We start from the raw sequence: 23,885 nt of genomic DNA, 5'->3' as shown, positions 1-23,885 counted from the left end.
ATACTGGAGGAAATGTGGTAAAGGGAGAGTACTTAAATGTAAATTTAGCCCCAAAGCCTTTTTCAAAATTAAAAAAGAGGAGGAGGAAAAGGAAGAGGGGAGGAGGAGGAAGAGGAGGGGGCAGTGAAAAAAGAAAGAAAGAAAGAAAGAAAGAAAGAAAGAAAGAAAGAAAGAAAGAAAGAAAGAAAGAAAGAAAGAAAGAAAGAAAGAAAGAAAGAAAGAAAGAAAGAAAGAAAGAAAGAAAGAAAGAAAGAAAGAAAGAAAGAAAGAAAGAAAGAAAGAAAGAAAGAAAGAAAGAAAAGAAAACCTTACTTACTCACTCCAGCCCAGTATGGTAACACATGGGAGGAAAATTCCCAAGTTCAAGACTAAACTAGGTTACACATTGAGGCCATGCCTACACACACAAACACAGAGAGAGAGAGAGGAGAGACAGAGACAGAGACAGAGACAGAGAGACAGATAAACAGGAAGAGAGTGAACCAACAAGAAAACCCTACTCTGTTTTTCCTTGAGATCTCAGTAAGAAATACATCCATTGCAACTGGCAGAATTGAACTGACTTTGACTACTGGTTACATTACTTCTGTTAGTCTACACTGGTAGGCACGCCCAACCTTTTGACACGGTGACACAAAACTGTTATGTATAAAGTTTACACTCAAGAACAGAACAGCACAGCTAACCCTCACTCCATCCCCTTCCACCCCAAGAAATCTTACAGTGTTTTAAGTTAGTTTATAGTTTGGGGTAGGGCTACATTGAAAGCTATCATAGGCTTCCTCAGGCCCAGAGGCCATAGGTTAGACCTTCCTGGCAGCCACTACCAAGCAAGGTTTCAGTTTTCCCGGGACTTTCTGATTCTGACGATAAAAGTCACGTTTTGGGGATTTGTCTGGGCCGTGAGCAATTCAGGGTGTTTGGTGACCCTACAAACACCCAATTCTTGCTAAAGGAAGGGTACACCTCATTCTTGCCATGAAATGACCCAGCTCTATGCAGCTTCATTCATACTTGTAGCCAAAGCCCCAAGTATGAATGAAGCACACTGGGTCAAACGAAAGGCAATCTGTTCCCACGCTTTAAGAAAATCAGGGAAACTAGCCCTTCCAGAGAAATCCTCTAAACCCTACTAGAAACACAGGTCAACCATTGACATTCCCTGAGAAGCACAAACCCACAGGGTACCTTTTAATCCTGTACTGGAATCTACCTGGATGAAAGTCTTCCTCCCTTCCCTGGAAAGCCACTCTAAGGATGTAAATCCCATGTTCAAGCCATTTTTAGGAAGAACCTAAGTGAAAAAAATGTTCTTCCTTCTCCCAGCTTTTTATAGGTCGGGCTAATCTTATCAGATGATTTCTCCAAGTACACACCTCCCCCAGGGGGCTAAAAACCCTAGCATTAAAAACCAATTAACCAGCCGGTGCTGTTAAATTTTTTATTACCCTCTAAGTTTTCCAGAGATGAAATCAAAGCAAAAAGGAAGTGGTTGCCTTAATAAATTTGGACAAGGTCAGAGGGCATCATGAATTAACTTTAAAATATAAACAAAAACTCAACTGTTCTTGGAGCAAACATTTTAGAAAATGTAGACTGTGGATTCAATGAGGGAATGTGGGAAAGCAGAAGGGTGTGATCCAGAAGGCCTGGAAACTCTGAACAGGAGAGAGCAAGGCCTGCGGTGCTCACATAAAGCTTGGACTGTGTGTGAACTATATTGCATACATGGGCACTCCAGATGCCAGGCTGGCTCTAAGAACCAATAGGAAGACTGTTTTCTCACCATCATGAACTTGGAAAGCCAAGGTTGTGATCTTCTGTGTGACGATCATCAGAGGCCTGGAAAGGGGACAGAAAATAAAAACTGGTTTAAAAAAGAAAAGAAAAAGACTTATTTCTTTGCATGGAGGTTTTCATCGTGAAGTTTACTTGATTAAATGCCGAAGCAAAAAATCCAAAATATTCAATTTCTATCCCCCTTGTAAACCGCTTTACATATGCAGATGTAACACTACTTGCTGGGACCCTTTGCTCTCGGGTGTTGATGTAGATAGCTCACATGAGACCTTCACACAGGTCAATAAGCATTGCATCATGGAAAGGGCTAAGGGAGGGCGAGCAAGACAGAATGTTCTTTTCCATGTTTCTAGGCAAGAGCTCGCCCATATGGATGGTATGCTAAACCATTTCCATCTGTATGAGTGCACCCCGGGATGTTCATATAATGACAAAATTACCCAGTGACACCTTTCTCAAATCATGTTCTCAGTGTTAAGAGACATGGGTCTGTCGTCATCTTCTTCAGCCCGCATTGCTGCAATCTGCTTTGTCTCTTACAGGGAAGCTTGCATGCCCACATAATAAGATACAATTGTAAAATGCAGCTGTCTATAAAGAATCAACCCTAACTTGGTAAAGCCAACCACTGTTGTGAGCCCTTTCCTGGGGCACGTGAACAAACTTGTATTCATCCCAGAGAGGGCACCAATGAAAGACAAAAGAAATTAATTCATTCAAGCCTTGTTTGGTGAAGTAGCGAATTTAACTAGTGTTACTCCCAGGTTCATGGATGAAGAGCTATCAGCAGGAGCATGGGCAGCTACTGCCCTGGGGAACCCTTCCCCGCCTCCATCTCCCCTAGCAAATCTCGATTGCTTGTATATGCTTGAGGAGGGGTGAGGCCTCCGGGGGCTTTAAGGGCCATCTTGGGAAGCTGACACACCTTGTTAGTGGGCCTATCATGTCATGTCAGGGACTTGAGGCAGTAATTGCAACTGCTCTAATTTTAAAACAGCACCAGAGGATCAAGTCTCACAATAGCCCCAAATAAAAATTTATTCTGAAAAGAAAGAAGCTGGGATGATTGGATGAGGGTAAGGAGCATCATTTTAACGTTCAGCTTACTACATCTATCACATGCCTGTAATCCCATCATGCAAGGAAGCTAAGGCAGGAAGAGCAGAAGCTGGGGACTATCCTAGGTTACCTAGAGAGAACCTGTTACAAAAGAAAAATAAATTTTTGTGCTTCAAAGTAAAGATAGGAAAAATATGAATGAAAATATTTGTAAACCATATGTTTTATAACTTCATAGCAGGCAGTTAAATGTAAAGGTAACCATGGCATCTCAATGAATAACTTATGTGTGTGTGTGTGTGTGTGTGTGTGTGTGTGTGTGTGTGTGTGCGTGCGCGCGCATGAAAGCACATGAAAGGATAGCAGTTCATAATGAGCAGTCACAGAAATTCAAGTGAGACCCACGGTGAGGCACCATTCCCAAGCACCCGTGCAGCTGTAATCAAAATGATGGACAATGACAAGTGTTTGCAAAGATACCAGGAAAGCCGCACCCTCATACATTGCTGGTATACGACGGTTAATTTTGATCATCAACTTGATTTGATTAAAAAAAAACCACATAGGAAATTAATGAAGCACACTTCTGTCTGTGTCTGTGAGTGCATTTCAAGAGGTTTAACTAACGAGGGAAGATTCACCCTAAATGCAGACAGCACCATAACATAGGCTAGAGTACCAGTCTGAATAAAAGGGGGTATGGAGCTGGAGAGATGGCTCAGAAAAACAACAGCTTCTTTGAAATCCTTCCACATCTAACATTTTGTTTGCAGAAACCCCATAGCCAATAGGCAGGACTTTAAAAAAAAACATAATGTTGTGCTAAGAAAAACCAAGGTCTGCCCAGAAGATGAGAGGGCATCTGTGGTCTGCCGGGACAGGTAACGACACTTAGCAGCCAACAAGGAAGTGACCAGGCCAGTCACTCTAGGGAAGCCAGCCACGCCATGCTCTTTTATATTGAAAAAAATGATTGAGCACCATGGTTTTAATCCTTGAAGCGCTTCCTCGGAGCTTCTAAAAGAACAGCTTGGTCACACAGAGCTATGTATCTTTACAGCTCACCCTCTTGATGTTTGGCAAGACCTCTGACTCACAATGCACATCAAAGGCTGAGAGCTATTTTTCTTAAAAGAGGCTCACTATATATAGGCACCGCACTCAAGGTAGTTTCTAAATGTGGCCTTCGGAGCACCATAGTTTTCTTTCCAAAGTCTTCCTCTGCTCTATTCCTGATGTCTGAAAGCTAAGAATTGAGCTTCCTATGCAAGCAAATCCCAGCATATTTTTAAATGTGTGCCTTATTTCTGGTGACTGTGCTATTTGCAAACCACGTAAGGCTTCAGAGTCAACTTAACTCATACCTTTGCCATAGGGTCTGAACACAGGCATATCAACAAAATGATAAAATATTATGGAATTAGCCTAGATATCAATCTCCGTAAAAATGTAATGTGTTTTCACCTACCAATGGCTACATTAAGTGTACTCCATTGCATAAACACCTTTCTCTCTCCCCTCTTTTCTCTCTATCCTCTTCTATTTTTCCTCTTCCTCCACCTCCTCCTTCTCCCCTCCTCTCTTTCTCTCTCTCATACCACTGGGAATTAAACCAAGGGTCTCATGTATGCTAGAGAAGCATTCTCAGTTCTTTCTTAAGAGTTTTGTTTAGTTGGTCGGGTTTGCTTTGAATTTATGAAGCGCAGGCAGGCCTTGAACCCATGACACTCCTGACTCAGCCTCCTGAGCAGTGGGAATTATAGTCCTGTGCCGATGGGCCTGGCTTAAATGCCTGTCTTATTTGAGACCCTATATACCCACATTGGTATCTTCCCTGTGTAAGAGGAGAAAACAGATTTCACCCAAGAAATCTCCTATACATTTGTTTCCATTTGAATATTGGCTTCTCAAAGGATGCAGACTAATACAGTCTATACTGCTGGAAACCAGTGGAAAGCCAACGCTGCCGCCAACAGCCCTAGCCGGCACTTAAACCACAAAAGGGGTAAGCCCATGCCCACAAGCTACCCTACACACAGTCGTATATATCCGTCCTCAATCATGTGTGCACCCACACACACACGCACATTCATACATGTATGCGCTCTATGTATAAGAAAGTAAACAATTGACATGTGCCGTCGTGTGTTTGTATATCCAGAACCCACAAGCTCGAAACAGAGCCTGTTCCACTGAAAAGTGGTTCTGAACCCTGAAGGCTCAAGTCTGCAAGCATGACAGTCAGCATCAAATTTTCCTTCACATAGCTCCCCACACCACCACTCTCTCGCTATGAGTCTCAGTGATGTCTACTGAGTATAAACACAGGTTGTATAAGGCGATGAGCTTGGGAATTGAATACTTGGACTTATAAGTTCCACATCTATTGCATTTCAATCAAATGAAACTATCTAAGATACATCTGTTGGCTTATGATTTGTATTCATGCTCATTTTCTGCCCAAAATTCAAAGTTCAACATGCAGAATGTGGTGGTTAATACATTGTCAACTGTCAGGATCTAAGATCACCAGGAAGGCCTGGTAAGCACCTGTGAGGGGGTCCGTAGATTAGGCAAACCTCGGGATGCACCAGTGAGAGGTTTTTCTGGATGAGGCCCGCCTCTGGCATGCCTGTGAGGGACTATCCTGAACACACAATGCAAGCACAGAGAGAACAGGAGGAGATACACAGTGGACCCCTCGGGCAGCTGAAGTGCTTCCCTGCCAAGTGAGGCCTCTGAGCTTGAGCTGCGCTCCTACGTCACCGTCAGCACTCAGGACTTCCTCAGATTCGCACACACTCACTCCTCAATCTCAGGCTGTGCCCTTGGTCCTGTGGAAACTTCTGAAATCAAGAGGAGAGGCCAACACGGGGAGTTGGGCCATCTTCCTTTTGGGCCATTTCTCCCCATGGATTAAAAAAAAAAAAAAAAAGTAAAATCATACTTTTTCTTCTTGAACTTAAGATGCTTAGCCTAATTGGGATAAAGAAATATAAGTGAGGAAAAAGAGAAGCATAAACACAGAAATGAAGTGAGGGAAAACAAGCAAGTGCATATAAGCTTGGGGTAAGAAGATAAACAGTGATAATCCCCAACCACCACCACCAACAACAACAACAAAACACGTGCGCGCATGCGCACACACACAGACGCACACACATTTTAATGAGTTAAGCTCTATTCTTTGTCTAAGAACACAAACACCACTTTTCATTTTCAGAAGGGCACTGGACAAATGGACACGGCGTGACTTTTGTTGGCAGAATTAAACTTTGAACTCCAAGTGACTGTGCTAAAGACTGAAAGCCTAGCAAGAGCCTGAAGGAGAAAATATATGAAAAAAAAAAAAAAACTATCCTTGAGATCTCTTTGCACGTGTCTTCTCTGTCCAGATCAGAGGACCCAATTATGTGGACACCAGACGGAGTGGCCAGACGTCAGGAAGCAACAGAGGAAAACACTGCACAGGGACAATGGGGCGAATGGCCATCACCAGGAGGGGAGCAAAGTCATAGTTCTAATGTGCACCCAGAAGATAGCCAAGAACATAAACGGTGACTTTCCTATGCCAACTATGAATCTCCATAATCTTGAAATAGGCATTTAAATATACTTAAATACATGCCAGGAGCCTTCATTTTGATTCTACTAATAAAACAAATATTCCAAATCACTAGTGATGGCTCTTCTAGGAAAAAGCTGTCTTACCCTTCCATCATTTCTTCCCATTCCTATTCCATAGGTATCCATATTCAGGGAAAGAAGCAGAACTTTGGCGCAGATTCATCTTACACACTTTAAAAACATTTCCTCTGCTCGCTCTTTCTTTCTTTCTTTCTTTCTTTCTTTCTTTCTTTCTTTCTCTCTCTCTCTCTCTCTCTCTCTCTCTCTCTCTTCTTTCTTTCTTTCTTTCTTTCTTTCTTTCTTTCTTTCTTTCTTTCTTCTGGGTGTTTTGAGATGGGGTCCCACCCAGTAGCCTACCCATCACTCCAACTTAGGACAATCCTCCTGCCTTAGCCGACTGAGAGGTGGGATTGTTCAGTGTCAATGGCAGCATTAATTAGCTCTTTGATTTAATTGTTCACATTTTTTAGACTTTTTAGGATACCACCAGTTTTTCACTATTAATGAGAATAGCTAAAACTCCCTGTGAATAAAATTATTTCCTTGCTTAAGCTGTATTAATTTAGCCTAAATAAAACATACATTTTAAAATCTTTTTTTTCACACTTGTGGGAAAATTGCCTTCCAGAGGGGCTGTAAGTATTTATACTCCCACTGGCAGTGTGTGAGAGCTGTCATTCCATGTTTTTAAAAATGCTTGGGCGGCCCTGAATTGCCAACACGAGGGAGGAAAATTATCTGCCTGGACCTGGCCTGGACTGGAAAAAAGAAGTAAAAGAGTTCTGGCTGCTGTCCTTGGGGAAAAAAAAAAATAGCTTCATTTGCGCCCTTCTGTGAGTGAAAATACAAGAATCCATTTACTACAACAAACTTTAAAAAAATATCAGCTTTACTACAATTGCTGAGCTCCCCCCGGAAAGAGGGGCGCATATTCTAGTGCCTTCTGGAGCCACATTCACGGAGAAAACATGAAGACGCTCACAGCTATTAATGCATGTATCAATTTAAACTGCATTCGCAGCACTGACAAAGCCCATCTTGTGTGTTTTCTCTACTGGTCCAGCCCACGGCAATTTGATTCCTTTTGAATGATAAATATAATTTCGAGTCCTGTAATAACCTCGGGTCTAAGTGCATATGTTCTCCCAAGTTCAAGTTCTCCATATATGTTCAGACACAACACTAATCACATCCGCGCCCACTAAGCGCCTGTCTGTGCTCGTACACTAAAGCTGCAATAAAGACTGTTAAGCATTAAGATTTGCACATGTGCCCAAAAGACAGATGCTCCCCCGTCAGGCTCCCAAACAGCACTTTATGTTTTAACAAAATCTGAAACAGAACATTTCAATTGAAAAAAAAAAAACAAAAACAAAACAGCAAGGTTAAGTCAATTCCATTCTGAAAGAAATCTTGTGGCTGCCGCAAGCTTTTTTTAAATTTATTTATTTATTTTTTAAATTACAGTTTATTCACTTTGTATTGCTGCTGTTGCCCCCTCCCAATCCCACTCTCCTTCCCTCATCTTCTCCCTGCCCCTCCTCAAGTCCACTGATAGGAGAGGTCCTCTTCCCCTTCCCTCTGACCCCAGCCTATCAGGTCTCATCAGGACTGGCTGCATTGCCTGCCTCTGTGGCTTGGTAAGGCTGCTCCCACCTCAGGGAGAGGTGATCAAAGAGTCAGCCACTGAGTTTATGTCAGAGACAGTCCCTGTTCTCCTTACTAGGGAACCCACTTGGAAACTGAGCTGCCATGGGCTACATCTGTGCATGGGTTCTAGGTTAGGAATGATCCTTGGTTGGAGTATCAGTCTCGGAAAAGACCTGTGCCCAGATTTTTTAGATCTGTTGCTCTCCTTGTGGAGCTCCTGTCCCCTCCAGGTCTTCCTATCTCCCCTTCTCATAAGATTCCCTGAACTCTGCCCAAACTTTGGCTATGAGCCTCAGCATCTGTTTTGATACCTTGCTGGGTAGAATTTTTCAATGGCCCTATGTGGTAGGCTCCTGTCCTGTTGCCTATTTTCTCCTTCTTCCGTGTCTGTTCCATTTGCCTTCCTGAGTGAGGATTGATCATCTTACCCAGGAACCTCCTTCTTGCTTAGCTTCTTTAGGTGTACAGATTTTGGCATGTTTATCCTATATTATATGCCTAATATCCACTTATAAGTGAGTATATGCCATGTGTTTCTTTCTGCTTCTGGGATACCTCACTCAGGACGATCTTTTCTAGTTCCCACCATTTGCCTGCAAATTTCATGATTTCCTTGTTTTTAATTGCTGAGTAATATTTCATTGTGAAAATATACACAATTTCTGTATCCATTCCTCAGTTGAGGGACATCTGGGTTGTTTCCAGCTTCTAGCTATTACAAATAAAGCTGCCACAAACATGGTTGAGCAAATGACCTTGTTGTGTACTTGAGCATCTTTTGGATATATGCCTAGGAGTGCTATAGCTGAATCTTGAAGAAGCACTATTCCTACTTGTCTGAGAAAGTGCTGGATTGACTTCCAAAGTTGTGGTACAAGTTTATATTCCCACCAGCAATGGAGGAGGGTTCCCCTTTCTCCACATCCTCTCCAGATGCATGCTTTTAGTAAGAACCAGCATTCTGGGCCAATGAGATGGATCAGGCAGTAAAGGTGACTGCCACCAGGTCTGATGATCTGGGTTCATTCCTCAGGACTCACATGGTTGATAGAAGAAGAGAACTGGCTCACACAAATTATCCTCTGACCTCCAACATGGGTGCCATGCCATTCACATGTGCACACAAACACACACAAGCACACATTTGGACCTTCCAAATAAGCTCAAAATATTTTAATATTTAAAAGTAATAATAACAAATAATAGTAATAATTTTAAAAGAATTAACATTGGCAAAGATTACCTATAATTGTCAATTTGTGATTGAAACACTTTGTAAATTTCAGGGTGGCGGTACCTCTCCATTTATGATGACTGGCCAGGAAGATAGGTTTATATCTGCTCTTTTCATTTAAAACTAAAAGTGAAACAATAAAAAGAAAGAATGATGGTGTACACCTTTAATCCCAGCAGCTGGGAGGCAGAGGTAGGTACATCTCTGAGAGAGAGAGAGAGAGAGAGAGAGAGAGAGAGAGAGAAGGAAGGAAAGAAAGAAAGAAAGAAAGAAAGAAGAAAGAAAGAAAGAAAGAAAGAAAGAAAGAAAGAAAGAAAGAAAGAAAGAAAGAAAGAAAGAAAAGGTAAAAACAAAGTCACATACAACTTCCAAGTAGCAGGCATGCCTTCTTCATTTCTGCTCCCTAACCATGTCCTTCCAAGATGAACACTCAGCAGTTTTGTGTATAAACTCCAGAGATTTCTTATAGGAAAAAAAAATTTTAGAAAGCCACAAAACACACACCACTTGAGGAAATTCACCAAGACTCAGCTTACAGAAAGTGATGAAGACAGGAGCTGAGTTGCACTTTCCTTGTAGGCAAACATAGCATCAGCCACATAGTGCAAGTATGAGGCTATTTTCCCCAAATGCCCTTGACCTTTCCCTTCTGGTAACTTTCCATGATTCTGAACAATACTAAAAACAATGCAAAAGATGCCAACTGCATGATGCATACCTACAAACCCAGCATACAGAGGAGAGGCGGAACTGAGAGTTGAAGCCCCAATTATGCAATGGCAATGAAACTAGTCTGAAATACACAAAGCAAGATTGTCTGAGATGGGATAGAGTGGGGTGAAGAAAGAAAGAAAAAAAAATAAAGGGAGAAGAGTGTATGCTGTTACAAGGCAAATGGAGGAGGAGGTATAAAGAGAACCTCAAAGCCATGAATGGTAAGGTGCTCTTAGCCCACAAAGTCAGCAGCAGGAGATCCAGCAAAAGATAAAGAACCAGGAATCAATGTGTACGAGCTGCTTAGAGCTGCTATGACAAACTGTCACGTGCCAGATGGCTAATGACAACAAAATTTGGGTTCTGATTTGTAAATTCACAGTTCTAGACAGAAGTCCAAAGCTAACCGGATATGCACGGTGGTGGTTCTTTCTGGAGGCTCAGCAGAGCAGTCTGCCCCATGCTTCACTAAGCTTCTGCTCATTGACAACTATTCTCAACGTGGCTGGACCCAGGCTGCACCCCTAATTTCTACTTCTATCTTCACACGGTCATCTTCCCTCTGTGTGCGGCTTGGGAGCTGTCTATCCAGTGCTTTTTACAAAGAGACCAGCCAGATTGCATCTAAAGCACATACTTTAACTCAGGGTCGCCTCATCTTGACTAAGTGCATCTGCAAAGATGCTATTTGGAAGTGAGGAGGCATGCTGAGGCTGGGTGAACATGAGTTTGGGAAGGATGCATGCAACCCTGGACGTGATATCAAATATGCTGCTATTCTATGTGATCTAGAAAAATGAGTGCACATTCACCCTGCAGCTGTGCTCAGTCCTGTCTGTTTCATCCATGCCTGCTACACACAGGGTTCCCAGTCTACGTCGGCTGAATAATGAATGAAAGAGCCTTTGATGTAGGACCACAGGCTTTCCTTGGAGTGCAGCTCCCCTGCGCAATGGCAGCCCTTTCATAAACCCCACCTGGTATCTGTAGGGTCGTTTCCTCTAGCACAAAATAATGCTAGAGGGAGGTTTAAAAACAAAAAGGTGCTTGCAAAGTAATCTGAGCAAAGAAACCTGGATGTTTGCAGTGTTCTCTAATGCTCCCAGCAGCCTCATCCACATTTAATTACACAGTCATTATTTTTAATGTACTAAACTTTCTTCGGTGGCTTTCCAAAGTCCCCTGGTTTTAGACTACTATCTTTCATATCCACATATCTGTATTTATTTATTTACATGTATATCGATATAGCCACACACTTATATGAAAGTATATATAAAAGATTATATACATATATGTATATATACATAGAAGCTGATTATAAGTATATGTGTATATAATCAGCTTCTATGTAAGCTGAGATGGTTAATTAATTTCTTGTGCCAACTTGATTAGGTTGAAGGATGCCCAGACACCTGGGAAGACTTCTTTTTGGATATGTGTATGAAGGTGATGCGAATCGGTAGTGTAAAAATCCTATCCTCACTGATGGAAGTATTTTCCAGTCCCCTTCAAGCCTGGATAGGACAAACAGGTGAAGCGAGTGTGAATTCTCCTAGTTCTGTGCTGCAACACCCAGACATCAGCCATCTGACCTAGCATCCTTCCATACTTTAACACACATGTTTGCATGAAGGCTGAACCAGCCATCTGCTCAAAATGCTCAAGGCTGAGGTCTTTCCACCCCTTCACTAATAACTGCAGCCCTGGCACTCATGGGTACACCTCTCTTTACAGGCTTTTCATTGAGCACACAAATCAGTCATATTCCAGTGACCCGGCCCTACTGATTTAGTTAAATTTTCCTGATGCTGTGACCAAGTACCCAATGGAAACAGCCTTCGGAAAGGAAGGATTAGCTTGCTCAAGGCACAGAGGAGTCTGTCCATCACAGCAGGAAGGACTCAGAGGAGCAGCACACATCATGGAGACCATGAATGAGAGAGAGAGAGAGAGAGAGAGAGAGAGAGAGAGAGAGAGAGAGAGAGAGAGAATGTGGGTATTAGCTGGTTTCCTCCTTTCTTCCATTATTCTGTGGGGTCTCCATCCCATAAGACAGTGCTGCCCTATTCAGGTGGGTCCTATCCATCAGGTAATTCTCTCTAAACACCCTCATAGACATGCCAAGAGACAAACCTCATCAATCTCCTAGGTGACTCTACATCTGATCAGTTTGACAATGGGTCTTGACCATCACCATTACTGATCACAGGCATCATCACTTCCCTTATGGCTATTTATAGTATGAGCGCCATTTACTTCATACATTTAGGTCAGTCCAAATGCTTAAGCTTTTTTGGCATCAATGAAATAACCTCATAATTGACGGCCTATCCACTCACTATGGTTTATATGAATTTACTTATCCCCTCCTCTTTAGAGCAAGGCCTATTCAGCAAGGACTCACTAAATGAGATGCTATGTAGCTGGAGAGGAAAACTCGGGTTCTCCTGATCCATGCCACTTGTGGGGAACAGGGCCTAGCTCCTGAGGAATTCCATCACATGACATGAAGTCAACAACCCTGCCTGAAGGGTTCTGTAAGAGTCATAAAAAGCTGTCACACACATGTGAGTAATGCAGGCTCATGAGGAGGCCAAAGGACAACCTTGGATGTTGCTCCTCAAATGATATCCTAATTATCTGAGATGGGGTCTTTCATGGCCTGGGACTCTTCAAGTAGACTAGGCTGGCTGGCCAGGGAGCCCCAGGAATCTGCTTGTCTCTGTCTCCCCAACACTGGAACACACATGTGCCACCATATTTGGCTTTTTTTGTGGGTTCTGGGGATAAACTCTGGTCCTCATGCTGGCAGGTAAGCCCTTTACTGACTGCACAATCTCCCCAATGCCATGACAAGAATTAGCAACGGCCTCTACCAGAGGGCCAATATGGAGAGGGGTGGCCCACGAAGTCACAGGTTGCCAGCAGTGTCCAGGACTTCCTCTATAGTAGACAGAGGTCAAAAGGATCTAGAAGTGGAATCGTGCGTTCAGTACAAGCGAAGGATGCTAAAAGGCATGAAGGTACGAACTTTTTATCAGCCACTATGTATTGTCAACTAGTAAGAGATGAAATGCAGGGGACAGGAGACGTGACTCTGCAGTTAAAATGCTTCCTGACCTTCCAGAGGACCAAAGTTCAGTTCCTCTGGCTGGCCCCATCTGTAACTCCAGCTCCAGGGATCCAATATCCCCTTCTGGCTTCCACCAGCACTGAATTCAGGTCACATACACTTACATAGACACACACATACACTCACACAGACATACACAAATACGTTTTTAAAAATCCTTTCAAATAAAATAGATAAAGGAAGTATGCTGTAAAGTTTTATGTAAACTTGACATAAGCTAAAGTCATCTGAAAAGGAGGAAACCTCCAATTAAGAAAATACTTCCATAATATCCAACTGTAGGGCATTTTCTTAGTGATTGATGGGGGAGGGCCCAGCACATTGTGGGAGGTGCCATCCTTGGGCTCCTAGTCCTGGGTTCTAGAAAAAAGCAGGCTGAGCAAGCCATGGGAGCAAGCCAGTAAGCAGCACCCCTCCATGGCCTCTGCATTAGCTCCTGCCTCCAAGTTCCTGCCCCGCTTGAGTTCCTGTGAGGATGAACTATGATTTGGAAGTATAACCTGCTTTTGGTCATGACGTTTCATTGCAGCAAAAGAAACCCTAACTACATCAGAAAACACAATAAATATATACTCTAGTGTCTGGAGGCCATGTATATAACTATTCCACTACAGACAAGGCATATTCACATGCCTAACTGGGTTCCAATGAAACTAAAGAAGAAAACGGGAGAGGATGAGGCACCTGGGTTATACCTTCTTGCTACCTTCTGTGACCTTCTTCTTACAATACACAGATTTAACAGTCGTACAGAACAAGTACATTTTTAATCTCACCCTCCGTAGCACAGTGACTCACTGTGATTTAGCTGGTTGTGATAATCCTTAATGAGTACGTGGTGTTTATAGACCCTGAGAGACTTAGTCAGAGTCATCAGTCAAACAACCTCCCCCCTCCGCCCTCCAATTAAGATACTCACCCAGAGAAATCTGTAGTGAGAATTCCATAGTGGAAGATGTATATCCGGCTGATGTGGCATAATGTAAGGTAGCCCATCGCTACCAAAAAGGAATACCTGAAACCGAAGACACGGGGTTAATGTGTGCGACAGTAAGGTGACGATAAATGCTCTCCTTGTCCTCTCTCTCTCACCTTCTGCAAATGACTGGTCACAAACTCTTGAATGTCCCAGCAACATCCTAGCCCATCCCCTCTCCCCTTTCCATCCATTCCTCTGGGGCCTTCGTCTTTGCTTACCCAGGCTACAGCTTTGACAGCAAAAAAGACAAGCTGGAAACTTGACAAACGGCAAACCCCTGGGTTCTTCCAGCTAGTCTGGTTTAACGGTTACCAGGTACGCCTGAGCGCATTCTCGGACTCATTACATTTACATGATGAACGCCATCAGACACGTATGACCACCATAACCAGCGGCCACTCCCCCAGGGTTCTGTTCGGGACTCTCCCTACCCACACCGCAGGCATCCATTACCACTTACTCATGAGCACTTCCCTGTGTTTGTCAGCGAGCTGCCACAGATGATACGACATATGAACTAGCAATACATACAGGTGTGTCCCTATCGTTCACTTATTGACTTCTAATTTTAAATACAATAATCTGTGCGATGGAAAAAAAATGCATACCCCCAAGTGTGTGTGTCAAAACCCTAACTTCCAGTGTGATGGTACCAGATGCTGAGGCCTTCACGGGATGGTTACATCATAAGGGTGGAGTCCTAGTGGCTGGGATGAGCATCTTTATAAAAGAAGCCTTTGTGGTAGAGCATAACTGTAAATCCCAGCACATGAGAGGTTGAGACAGGAAGGTTACAAGTTCAAAGCCACCCTCAGGTACCTAGCAAATCTGAGGCAAACCGGAAAGTTGGGGGTGGCAGGATATACTGAGAGCTTTCTCATCTAAAAATACAAGAAGACAGACCCTCACCAGAAGCCAACCGGGCTGTCCTGATTCCAGATTCCATCCTCCAGAGACATTACAGACTAATCTCTATCACTTACAAGCCACCTCTGGGGAGTGCTTTGTCAGCAGCCTAAGCAGATTAAGACACTCTGAAGAGTTATTGTCTGTTATTGTCTCCCTTTCCTGATTGTCCACTCCATGAAAGCACAGACATCCGTGAGTGTTTGTTAGCCGAATCCACCCACTGGGTGTTAAATGTACAAATAAGGATGTAAACAGTACTTTTAAGTGTCCAGTAAACCCCACTGTCAAGTCACAGTAAAACTCCCAAACACAGCATGCAAGGGGCACCCCACTCTAAGCTCTCCCTGACCTCTGTAGACACGTCCCCAGCTGTGCTCCGTGGCCCCTGAGTGCCGGTGGTCTACAACTGGATCTTGTGTTTTCAGATCAGATGCCTTTCTGCATATCCCTCCTTTTGCTTGTCACTCCTTTCTCCATCCAACAGCTTATCTGGAAACTGCCCAATTCTCAGGCAAGCCTCAGCTCCGATGTCACCTCTTACTGTATCACTTGTCTTGGCCTTGCTCAGACCTCCTCCGTGGTTGATCTCGGTTGTCAACCTGACTGGATTTAGAACTGCTGAGGAAACACACCTTTGGACGTATCTGCGAGCGCATTTCCTGAAAGGATTAGCCGAGGGAAAAGGATTCCCCGCTCAGTGCCTGTGGCAATTCCAACAAGTACACACATACAAAGAACTCAGCTTGTGTACAGTTCCTTCTTCCTTTCTTTCCTTTAAAGATTTTTTTTGTTTTCTTTCATATGTATGAGTGTTTTCTTTACATGTATGTCTGTGCACCAAGTATGTGCAGAGGCCAAAAGACGGCATCAGATTCTCTGGAACTGGCATTGCAGGCAGTTGTGAGCCACTATGTGGGTGCCAGGAATTGACCCTGGGTTCTCTGGAAAAGCACCCAGTGCTCTTTTTTCTTTCTCTCTTTTTTTTTCTTTTAACTTTTGAGACCTTTCTCATTTGAAGGTAATCTTAAAGGTATTAATTTCACAAATAAGCTATTTTTTACTACCCAGTCCTAATTGTCTAAAACACATATCGAAAACATACAAATATCTATTCTCTCCACATGTCAGTTCCCGTGCATCACGGTTTTGGAAATGGGGAGAATAGATTCCGCTTAAACTGCAACTCCGTGGGTGTTTCTGTACAGTTAACTTTAGCAAAATCCATACAAAATGATGGTGAACAATGATTTCTTTAATCGTAACTCACACCTTCAAAACTGCAGTTGCTAAAGTTTCTGTACTAACATGGAGGAAAAATGAACGACACAAATATTGAAAAATCAAAAAATCCTTACTTTTTTTATTCCTGGTACCACTACCACAATTTACAGGACAACATACCTGATATAACGAAAAGAAAAAGCTGCACTAGAGAAAAGACCTCAGGAATGCACATCTAATTGACACTACATTGCATTACTCAATAGCTGCGCTTTTTGCCAACTGTGGCTATGACACACTGAACAGGAAGGTCCTTCCTGTTTAAGCTGCAGCAACTTTTCTGACTATGGATCATCGTTCCTCCCGTGGCAGATTTTTACAGTTCCTCTAATGCATTCTGGAAGACTGGCTGTCTCAAAGTAACCTGCAGCTTTCCTGACAACTCCTCGCTCTCTCTCCTGCTAAGAACTGCAGCCTTTTCTGATATGGTAGCCTTTCTGCTACCAAATCCACCACTTCTGCCACCAGTTCCACAGCCACCGCCATAGTGACTGTCTGAGCTTCTTCCAACAAAACTGGCCCCCTTCATGGGTCCATAATTTGATTGCTGTTATCCACTATAATTTCCAAAGTCATTATCATTCCCACCACCACCATAGTTACCTCCACCAAAATTTCCTCCTTCATTGTAACCATCACATCCTCATCCTCCTCCACCATAACTGCCATCCTGATTTCCATATCCTGCTCCAGCACCACCATAGCCTCCTCTGCTGCTGTAACCAGGGCCACCATCACAGCTTCTGTCATCACCTCCAAATCCATTATATCTATCACCACCTCCATAACTACCTCTTCTGCCACTACCTCCACCACCATGGCCTCCTCTTCCACCAAAGTTTCCACCACAACCAAAGTTACCTCCACCACCTCCAAGATCTCCACCATGACCATAAAGTTGCCAGATCCACCTCCACACCCTCTCTGTAATCCAGAAGACTGCATCTGTTATTTAGAAAGGGCCCTCTCCGCTTCACAATTATGGCCATTAATAGTGTTTCTGGATCATCAAAAGTTACAAAAGCAAATCCTCTCTTTTCTCCACTCTGCCTGTCTTCCATAACTTCTATGGTTTCAATCTTGCCATGTGCTTCAAAGTGGTCTCTCAGATTATATTCTTCTGTATCTTCTTTAATACCACTGAAAAAAACTTTCATCACCATGAAATGGGCACCATGCTTCACAGAATCCTCTCTAGGAACGGCTGGCTCTCTTTGGTTCCACCACACACCCATCCACCTTGTGTCTCCGGCACACATCACACATCCACCTCTTCAACATAAGAGTAGGTCACAAGACCAGAACCCCTGGAACGTTTTGTTTGGGACTCTCTCATTACCATACAGTCTGTAAAGGTGCCCCATTTCTCAAAATGTTCTCTTAAGCTATCATCTGTGGTTTCAAAGCTCAAAGCACCAATAAACAGCTTCCTTAGCTGTTCTGATTCCTTTGGATCACATCAGGCTGGGGCTGAACAGTCAGTGGCTTTACCTCCTTTTTGAGACTGTACTTGCCTTCTTCCAATTCAAGTCTATGCGTAGTGTTCTTAACTGCTGAGCCATCTCTCCAGTTCTAGCTGCTTATTTCTGAGCATGTGCGGCTGTCAGGAGACTCCAGCTTCTTCAGCCTTCCATTGTGGGCCCAGTATCCAAGGAGCTCTAGGCTTTAGAGAGCTCCTAGGCTAAGTTCTCTGCCTTTCCAGCAGAGAGCTGCTGTTGTACTACTCAGCCTCCATCATGTAAGGCAATCTAGTAAAACCCCTTTGTTACATGTGTATGTCTCTCTGTGTCTTTGTTTCTGTCCTTATCTCTGTCTCTATCTCTGTCTGTCTGTGTTTGTGTCTATGTGTGTGTGTGTTTACACAGGGTTTCACCATGTAATTTTGTAGCTGTGGTTGGCCTGGAACTCACAGAGTTCCACTTGCCTCTGCTCTGCCTTTCAAGTGCTGGGACTAAAGAGGTACCATTATGTGTGGATATGTATGCATATTCTATTGGTCTTGATGCTCTAGAACGCCCTACCTATTACACCAACCCTCTTTCCCAAGCCCAGCGTAACTGCTCAGCTGCTTGAATTCTTCAAGTACAGAACATTAATAAATTAAAATTATCCACATGGACATCTGTTTGCCCAACTCACAGGAACCTTCATCACCCCAGCCCTCAGCCTGACACATGGATTGGAGATAGGGAGGGCATCAGTGCCTACTATCAGTTGAAATAAATATACTTAACATTTTAAGTGTCTCAGGAACCCAACAGAGAGAAACATAAATCTAAAAGCTAGAACTTCTAACATATGTCATAAGCCAGGGAAGATGAATGTTCTGACACTACATTGTACTGAAACCCACGTGTTCACATTAAAATAACCCAGGAATTCCAGGTCAGCCCAGGGAGTAGTAAAGACAAAATCCAGATAGTGAGCATAAGGAGTTCTATCCAGCATCGCACAACCTTAGGTTCCTCTTAATCTTAGTTATAGAGGATGACGTTACAGCTGAAGGGCCAAGGTTGGGCATTTGCACAAAAACTGAGCCTGCTACTCAGCATCACTAAAAAGAAGGAAGGAAAACAGTAAGGAGGCAAATAGCGATAACCAAAAGTTCTAAAATAAAAAAATACTCCACAATGATAAATAAGTACATAAGAATGAGTGTCATGTGGACCCTCAGAAACATTCAAATTGTGAAATATTTCCAATCCTAAGGTTTCAGATTCAGATAATCAGACCATTGAGGTCTATGCTCATGTTTCAAAATCTTAAAGCCTTCAAAACTGGAAACATTTCTTTCCAAAGCCCGTTAGATAAAGAATAGTTGTCCTATTCCATACAAAAAGGCTTCCCTTGCTTTGGATCCATCCTAAATCCCTTCTAACCACAAAGCCAATGACCAAGAGCAAATGCCCTGAGGAGTTAGAGCAGGATGGGAGGGAAGAAGCCCATTACCTCTGGCTTCCCATTCCCTTTCCCCAGAAAGTTCATGAATTCAAGACAGAGTACAAAGCAGATTCAACAGACAGTGGACTCTTCTAAAACCAGGTCAACTATACCCACACCTGTTTCTGCTCTGGCTTACAAGGTAAACAGATTTGATGTGGTGGTTGTAATTAAACCACAGCTGTGATAACAAGGATCTGTACTGAATCCTAATACAACTGGGCAGGGTATTTTTGCCCTGTCTGGACCTATTACTATGTGGTAAAGAAAACATATATTGTTCACACAAAATAATAAGAGTGCAAACCCTAGAACTTATCAAAAGTAGTCTCTGGTATGAGAAATTGGCAGGGAGGCTATTTCTGGAAATAAGAGTGTAGCATAGATTGGGGCAGGACAGATAGTAGCATTCTCTTATTACCTGGTTAGGTGTCTTCTATTTATAAAAGAAAAAAAATTCATCAGCCTGCACTTCATTTCCTCAATTCAGATATTAAAATAATATCTATATCCTATACACTTGTTTTAGAAGGACTGTGTTAGCAAAAAAAAAAATGAAAACAAACGTCAACTGATATATTAACCACTATGTACTGAGAATAATGCAGCACGTTGAAAAGAGCTTAGCCTAGGATGTAGCACAAAGCAAGGGCTCCAGAATCAATTAACGATACCACCAGTTGTCACACAAGGCTTCCATCCTGGAAGATACAAACTAGATCTGCTTCAGTTGGTCCCTGACGTCTGTGTTTCCTCCCTTACACCGTGACTTGGGATGGAAACAGAGGGTCCCAAAATGCCCTGGGTAACAGGTAAGCCAGAAGTGGGTTCATTGCAGACGGTAGCCAACACTACCTCTCCGTGTCTCTTCTCAACCATGAGACCGAACTCTCAATTCTGGCCATGAAAAGGAGAACAATACAGATGGGATCATAAATCACAATCTTCAGCATTTGCATTTAAGGGAACTGGGAAGATGGCTCAGTCAGTAAGAAAGCTTGTAGACAAGCATGAGGACTTGAGTTCAAAACCCAGCACCCATGTAAAAAGCTAGCCATAGCCGTACTTGCCTGTAACTTTAGCAGTTGGGGTCAGAGACAGACAGACCCTGGAAGCTTGCTAGCCTAGACCAAAAAGTAGTGAGCTCCCAGTTTCAGTGAGAGACAGTGTCTCAAGCCAATGAGGTCTCCAGCAACAGAAGAAGACATCGACATTCTGTTCCGGTCTCTGCATACATCCATGCACATTCCTGCATGTACCACACACACAGAGAGACAGAGAGATGGAGAGAAAGGTGAGAACAGACAGGTAGAGAGACAGAGACAGATACAGTTATCCATAACCATCCAGAAATAATCATACTTTCTAAATTAAAAAGAAAAAAAAAAGGACTGTCATTTACACTTTCACAAATGCCACAATTCGTGGGTAGGAGAAAGCTAATACACAGGGAGACCACCCCACCTATCCAGATTTCACATTTTCTAACCCCAGCCTCTTTCCTTGCCTGAGACAACTCAGAGAAAACAACATTTCGGCATGTTGCAGAGTTCCATGGAGTTCTTCCTTTGGGAAATAGACCACTCCCTACTTCTGCAAACTGGCAACGGTTCAAGCAAACAGAAAGAGGAAGAACGGGTTTGGGCATCTTCCATTTTCCCTCTCACAGCAGAGCTGTCTGCTACCACAGCATTGTTGTGGTGAAAGTCACTCACTCTCTGTGACCCGCTCAGCTCCACCCAGCTTGGAGTGTCCCGTTCCCAGACTCTGGAATGGAATATGGAAACTTAAGCCTGCCTTGAAACAAGGGCTCATCTAAGTGTTTGACTCTCTGAAAACCAGAGGGCACCTCACTGGTGTTGTGTAAGCATGAGGAAGAGCTGACAGATTGTCAAGGGTAGGCAACCGGCAGAGTCCCATCCCTAACCAAGAAGGTGTTTGCAGTTGATAACTGGTGGGAGAGAGAAAACTAGTTTTCTTCAATGGAGCAACACCGGGTATATAAGCTCTCAGGGTAGGCGGGCTATGTGCTCATGAACAGTTGGCTGGCACAAAACAGAATCCATGTGGTTTCTTGTTTGATTTTTGTTTTGTTCCTACTTTGTTCAAGGAAAAAAAATGAAGTGAGGAGGGTGGGAGCCGAGCTCTAGGAGGAGCTGGGAGAGGGGAAGAACATAATCAAAATATGCTGCATGAAAAATTTTAGAAATAAAATACTAGTAAAGGAAAAAAAAAACAATGTAACAAAATGAAAAGAAGAAAAGGACATTTTATAGCATGTAAAATATTTTACATGCCATAAAATGTAACATCGTCACTAATAGTTTAAAACCATGTTTAGGAAAAGACAAGCAACACACATACACCCTGCAACGTGACTTTTTTAAAAGGCTCTTATAAGCATCCTTCTCAAAATAGGAAAACTTCCTAATGTTCTTCCAGAAGGAATGATACTATCTTCTCAGGAAGAGAACAGAGGAAAGAGAGATTAGAAATCACATTTCCACAGCTTATTTCAATACAAAGTTGGAAGACTATGAAGTTTAAAAGCATGTACAAAAATACTTTCCTCCCAAAACAAAAATTTTATTGCAACTGCAAAGTTATATATATTGAAAAGTTACACTTCAGTGTTTTTAACAAGAATGGTGATGCCCTCACTAATCAAAGGGCTTCCTGAAGCCAGAAGGGAAGCTTTTCAGAGAAGCCGTGAACAAAGAAATGATAAGCACAAGGTTTGGTTTGGTTTGGTTTGGTTTGGTTTGGTTTGGTTTGGTTTGGTTTGGTTTGTGACATACTCTCTCTGCGTAGCCCTGGCTGTCCTGGAACTCATTAAATAAACCAGGCTGGCCTGAAAGTCACAGAGATCTGCCTGATTCTGCCTCCCCAGTACTGGGATTAAAGTTGTGTTCTACCATGTCTGACCTGCAAGTATCTTTCCAAAGAACCCCATCTATTTCTTTCCATAAATATTTACTGAGCCTTCAGTCTTGTCTGTGCCAAGAATCTTTCTAAATGCTGAAAATGCAATGTAAGCAAAAGATAAAAGTCTTTATGTGTACAAAATACACTGGAGGCTGAAGCAATGCCTCAGCAATTAAGATCCCTTGGTGCTCTGACAGGTAATACAGAGGGGCTTATAACCTCCTATATCTCTAGTTCCAGGAGATCCAGTGTCCTCCTCAGGTTCCTGTACACATGTGGGGCACATAAATTCACACAGGCACATGTATGCATAAAAATAAAAATAAATCCTTAAAGATCTCTTTATTTTTAATTGTGTGTGATTGTGTCAGAGTGTGTGCACGTGAACGCAGGTGCCCTTGGAGGCCAGCAGAGGGAGCTGGGCTCTCTGAAGCCAGAGGTCCAGGCAGTCGTGAACACCATGCACAGATAACAGGAGCTGAACTTGGATCCTCTGAAAGAGCAGTGCATATTCTCAACCAGTGAGCATTCTCTCCAGCTCTCTAAATAAATTTTTAAATAAAAGGAACTTGAAAAAAAAGCCACAAAAGCCAGAGGCCACAAAAAGCACAGTCAACACTGAGTTTTCAGACGGCCACACCACACACACACACACACACACACACACACACACACACCTGCTGATCGTGTGGTCATACAGACTTCAAGGAAGTGTTAAAACTCCTTCGGTGCCATAAAAGCAAACAACACAGCAAAACTTAGTCCTTTCTTGTGGATTAGTTTTCTTAAATAGTATACATTTACATATTCAAAGTGTAAAATTAATACGTTTTTATATATGCAAATACTCAGAAAATTGCACCCAAACCGTAGACTGGACTTTGCCTCGCCCCTGCACATGCTTCTTTTCCTAACCCTTGCTCAGTCTCCCGGCACCACCCCCACCAGTCACTTCTGGTTCTCTTGCCATCACAGATTAGCTTGCATTTTTAAAAACATCATCTGGGTGGCTTCCTTCCTTCAACACACTTAACGATGCAAACACATCGTTCTGTATCTCTGGTTTATTCCTTTCTACAGCTGCATGGTATTCCAATGTGGTGATTAACCTGTGCCCGGCTTGAGGCTGCCTGATAAAGATAAACCATTTTTCGACTCAGTCCCACTTGGTATTTTTTTTCTTCATAAAGATTTTAAAAACTTTTTTCTGCTTCCTTCTTCCTGAAGATTCCCATCCTCTCTATTCTCTGTCGTCCTGGAGACACTCAGATGTTTCACTTATGGGGAACAAGCAAGATACATTTCCTCCAAAAGATCACAAAATTGCACACTGCTCAATGGCAGGATCTTACCTGTGAATGCTGGAGACACTTGCGGTGACCATGACCCCATAACCCATCAACACCATCACAAAGAGATGCACAGAATACCTTTAAGATATAAGAAAAGGGGAGGGAAGATGCTGAAAACACACCAACCCACCCACTGGATACCCACCCCACCCCACCCCCACCCCCGTTCCAAAAAGCAGGCGACCAGTGAACTCATGAGAGAACATTAGTCAAATTATTGTTCTGTGGAATTGAAACACTGTATCTCAAAAAAGACACCAGGAAACTTGGACACAGTTT

At 42.9% G+C, this 23,885-nt stretch overlaps 1 protein-coding gene across 1 annotated transcript in view; it reads right to left on the bottom strand.

Moving 5' to 3' along the window:
* Window positions 1–23,885, bottom strand: part of Mboat1 (membrane bound O-acyltransferase domain containing 1) — a 104,004-nt gene that overhangs the window by 27,475 nt on the left and 52,644 nt on the right. Inside the window, exons 3-5 of the mRNA XM_021660055.2 lie at window positions 23,607–23,684; window positions 14,140–14,235; window positions 1,787–1,842 (exon numbers count right to left, since the gene is read on the bottom strand). Coding sequence (XP_021515730.1) covers window positions 1,787–1,842; window positions 14,140–14,235; window positions 23,607–23,684 — 230 coding nt within the window. The remainder of the gene's footprint in view (window positions 1–1,786; window positions 1,843–14,139; window positions 14,236–23,606; window positions 23,685–23,885) is intronic.

The sequence above is a fragment of the Meriones unguiculatus genome, chromosome 19 (assembly GCF_030254825.1).
Source record: "Meriones unguiculatus strain TT.TT164.6M chromosome 19, Bangor_MerUng_6.1, whole genome shotgun sequence".
NCBI classification, from domain to species: Eukaryota; Metazoa; Chordata; class Mammalia; order Rodentia; family Muridae; genus Meriones; species Meriones unguiculatus.
Note: the sequence above shows the minus strand (reverse complement) of the source record. Positions and strands in the feature narration are given on the sequence as shown.